Source organism: Cupressus sempervirens, chromosome 9 (genome assembly GCF_028749045.1).
Source record: "Cupressus sempervirens isolate cs-2001-9-10 chromosome 9, ASM2874904v1, whole genome shotgun sequence".
In the NCBI taxonomy this organism is placed as follows: Eukaryota; Viridiplantae; Streptophyta; class Pinopsida; order Cupressales; family Cupressaceae; genus Cupressus; species Cupressus sempervirens.
Window position 1 is genome coordinate 372,058,319 of NC_143126.1, and position 3,863 is coordinate 372,062,181.

A 3,863-nucleotide genomic window follows, 5' to 3' on the forward strand; every position below is an offset into this window, starting at 1 on the left:
TTGCTATGGAAATTATCTCCTACTTATCAAGTTTAAAGATTGTCAATAATATTCATAGTTGGGAAAAATGTGTGGAACATTGATTCACCTTGTTGCACAAGATGTAACTCAGCAAACTGATGGGTCAAAATCCTAACGATTCAGGCTAGTAAAGTAAGAAACAACTAAAACTAAAAGACAAATGTTTTTGGTTGATGTAAGATTGCTAAGAACCAACTAGGATGCTCTTGCATCAAGGACCCATTTATGGGCCCTAAGGGGTCATTAATGGTCCTAGGATATATAATATGTGCTAAGGGGTCCTTGAATATAATATGGACACTAATATATATTGATGTTTGCTAATGGTATTAAGTGCTCCCGAGATTACTCATTTATTATTAATTTAAGGTTTGTATTCAAGATTACCCATTTATTTTATTTTATATTGTGTCATTATGTAATGTATGTTGTTTCTACATTTTAAGGAACAAACATAATAAAAATTATATATAGTAAATAAATCAAAATCTTAAAATAATTATGAAACTTATTTTTTACATTCACACAGTAAAATTAAATAAATTTAACACATATGCCTTCATTTCATAATTAAAAAACAACAAAAAACTAGTAAAAACAATAAATACTACTAAAACCAATCATAAAAAATGCACAAAATAAAAAAAGGACATACCTCAAAGGCTAAAAAAGAAACACAATAATGAAACAAGGTATTGTTCCAAATGATACACCATTTTGAAATGGGGTAATGTTTAGAATGCCAAGATTATGTTTCAAAATGGGTTCCTATTCCACAAGTTAGGCTCAAGATCCCATGCCTTATGGGATCCCAATTTAAATTTTGGCTTGGGATCCCAAAGTATAATGTGACCTTGATTTTTTAGAAGTGAGACACCGTTTCATAAACTCTATTTTTTATGAAATGACTAAGTGTAAAAGTGGACTCATAATTTTTTTCTTTTACCTACCATGTTGACTTCCACATAAGACCTTCACCCTTCATCAAGCTAGGTTGGCATTACTAACCTTACATAATATGCTATCTTATCACCTCCCCTTCCCATTTGTCACAAGTCCTATGCATTTAGAGTAGATATTGGTGCAATATTAAAATACATATAGCTTATGCAAGAAGAATGTTACAACACTAAATCATATATCACTATCTACATCAAGATCATACAATAATTAAAATCACTATCAAATATCATTGCATGAAACAAAAAATACATAATTGTCCTATAATCATAATAATCATGTGCAAACATTAGTATATAATTATCCACATGACTATATTAATCATCCATGAATAATTTGAGCATCAACATCCACCTAACAGTCAGAATCATATTTGTTCTCCTAGCATATGCATATTTTCTATGGTGATATTTTGCTTCTTGTAATCTTTGACTATTTAGTGTTACTTGTGTGTCCACAAATTTTGACAACTTAGGTCCAATGACAACCCCTATCCTCAACTTGTCCCAACTCTATAGTATCAAAGCAAAGGTGCTTGCACTAGGAAGTTTGGGATGAATACTAGTGTACTCCTTGATAAAATGTTTATGTCTCCACCACCTCTTTATTATTAAAGAAAAAATATAATTGAGTTGAGTAATTCATAAATAGAAAAGAGAACATCCTTTGAATACTCTCCTTCGCACAAGAGTTGAATTTTAGTTCGGGGATAACCACTTTCATAGGGTCAAACGATGTCCGTGTAGAAAATAGGCATCCCAACGGCCCCACGTGTAGACGTAAAGCGTTGAGGTAAAGTTATAAGGCCAAAAACAGGTGGAGGTGGGTAAGGAGAAAACTGATTATTTATCTAGAAAATCTGTTTGGGAAATGGAATCCCACTTGGACTTGGAACGACATTAGCGCGTAGCTAATTTGGGAAGATGATTAAGTAGAATGAAAATCCCGTGGAATTTGGCGGAGACAGAAGCGGTGTTTAAGACTTAATCTTCGCCACCTAATTCCGTTCCGTTAAGATCGTGATGATTAAAAGAACGCCCTCCCTCTCTCGTTTACAGTTAAACTCCTCCCCCCGCACTATAAGGACGCGCCATCCCCCCACTCCACAACATCATCATCCCTTCTCTTCTCCCCATATGTCATTGTGAGTCTTCTTTATCCTCTCCGACCTTTTCTTCTCCACAAATTCAGCTTGCATGCAGTGCATAGCTGATGAGCATACTGAAAATGTATTTGCATTTTTCTAACGAAATGAGGCTTGTTTGAGCGAGTGCAGGTTGAAGATGACAGGAAAAAGCGGGAGCGGACAGGCGTGCGCTGCATGCAAATACCAGAGGAGAAAGTGCTCGGCGGATTGCCCCTTGGCGCCCTACTTCCCGCCGGAGCAGCCGAAGGTGTTCCTGAACGCTCACAAGCTGTTCGGAGTGAGTAACATTCTGAGGATCCTCCGGCAGGTGGACGAGAGCCAGAAGAAGGACGCCATGAAGTCCATCATATACCAGGCCAATGCCCGGGAGAAGGACCCCGTCCACGGCTGCTTCGGCATCATCCTCATGCTCCAGTCCCGCCTCGACTCCCTCCGCCACCAGCTCGACCTCGTCCGGAGCCAGACCCTGCTCCTCCACCACCTCTACCACAATGGCCCCACCTTCGATTTCCCCCCTCCTCCACACACCTTGGATTGGTCCTCTTCTTGCCTGCCCTGCGACCCTCCCGCCCTCTACACGCAGCAACAACAACACCACGATTGTTACGACTCCAGGCTCTCCAAACTCATTCAATACGACCACAGGCATCTCTACACCGAAGCCTACGAATCCAGGTTTTTCTTTCTACTTTTTCTCATCTCTTTTTCAATGCCATTTCTGGAAAAGCTTTGCTTTTTATGGCTGGATCAAGAGATTACAGCGGAAATGTTTCCAATAGTTCTTTTTTTCCTTTTTTCTCCGTCTGCATGCAATAGTTTAATGCACAACAAGGCTTCGATATTGATTTTGTTTTGGGGGATATATTTTGAATTTGTGTGATCAGTGCGGAGTCTTCGCTGAAGGAAAACCATTCAATGGATCAGGTGGGAGAGCATGAACTCAAAAGCGCTGCAGCTCTATTTACTCTCACAAATCAGCAATGAGATTATTCTTCTTCTTCCTCTGCCGCTGCTGCGTGTGAACAACCAATCACCATTTTACCAGACAAAAGTCTCTTTTGACATTTGTTGCCACCTATTTCCACCGTTTTCAGTGGATCGAGTATTCCGTCAACTATATCTAAAGGCGTAATTTTGGCTCCAGTTGAACTTTATTTTCAGAGGAGGATGGCAGGCATTTTCAGTTTTACCTTGCAACTGCTGCTTGTCAGAGAGATTTAATTTTGGGCTTTCTAAATTAGCAAAATAAAGCGCGCTGCAAAACGTCGAGTTTTGGGAGAGTCGTTTGAGGGGGTATGCCGCGTTTTGTGCGAGTGCATGCCAAGCTCTTCATTCTCTTTTACGCTTCTTGGATAAATAAATCCCCACCACTTGACGTCGGCTTCTATTGGCGTCCCTTTGTTTATACTTCAAACACCAACTATGTATAATTATTGTAGGCTTCTCGTTACTCTTTTTGGGTTGATTTTTCCATTATTTGCAGCTTGTATTGTTCTAATGGAGGGTCCCCTTCCATGCGATGTTTGTTCAAGACCTGTTTTAACAATTAGGTTGTATAGCACTAGTCAATATAAAATTGTCCTATAGAGAATTCAAAATTTTGAAATATTTTCACTCATGATATGTAGAATTAATTAATTTTTCTAGTTTAATTAATATTATCATTATATTATGTCATAATATATTTAATGATAGATAGAATTAATATAAGTTTCATTACTACATAAGAAAATAA

The 3,863-nt window shown here is 38.2% G+C and overlaps 1 protein-coding gene across 1 annotated transcript; it reads left to right on the forward strand.

The window, feature by feature from the left end:
* Positions 1-2,003: 2,003 nt before the first annotated feature.
* Positions 2,004-3,578, forward strand: LOC149538839 (LOB domain-containing protein 22-like). Its single transcript, XM_089802495.1, has 3 exons — positions 2,004-2,125; positions 2,258-2,803; positions 3,013-3,578. Exons 1-3 carry the CDS (start codon positions 2,004-2,006, stop codon positions 3,110-3,112), a joined length of 768 nt encoding a protein of 255 aa, XP_089658621.1. The 3' UTR covers positions 3,113-3,578.
* Positions 3,579-3,863: the final 285 nt, after the last annotated feature.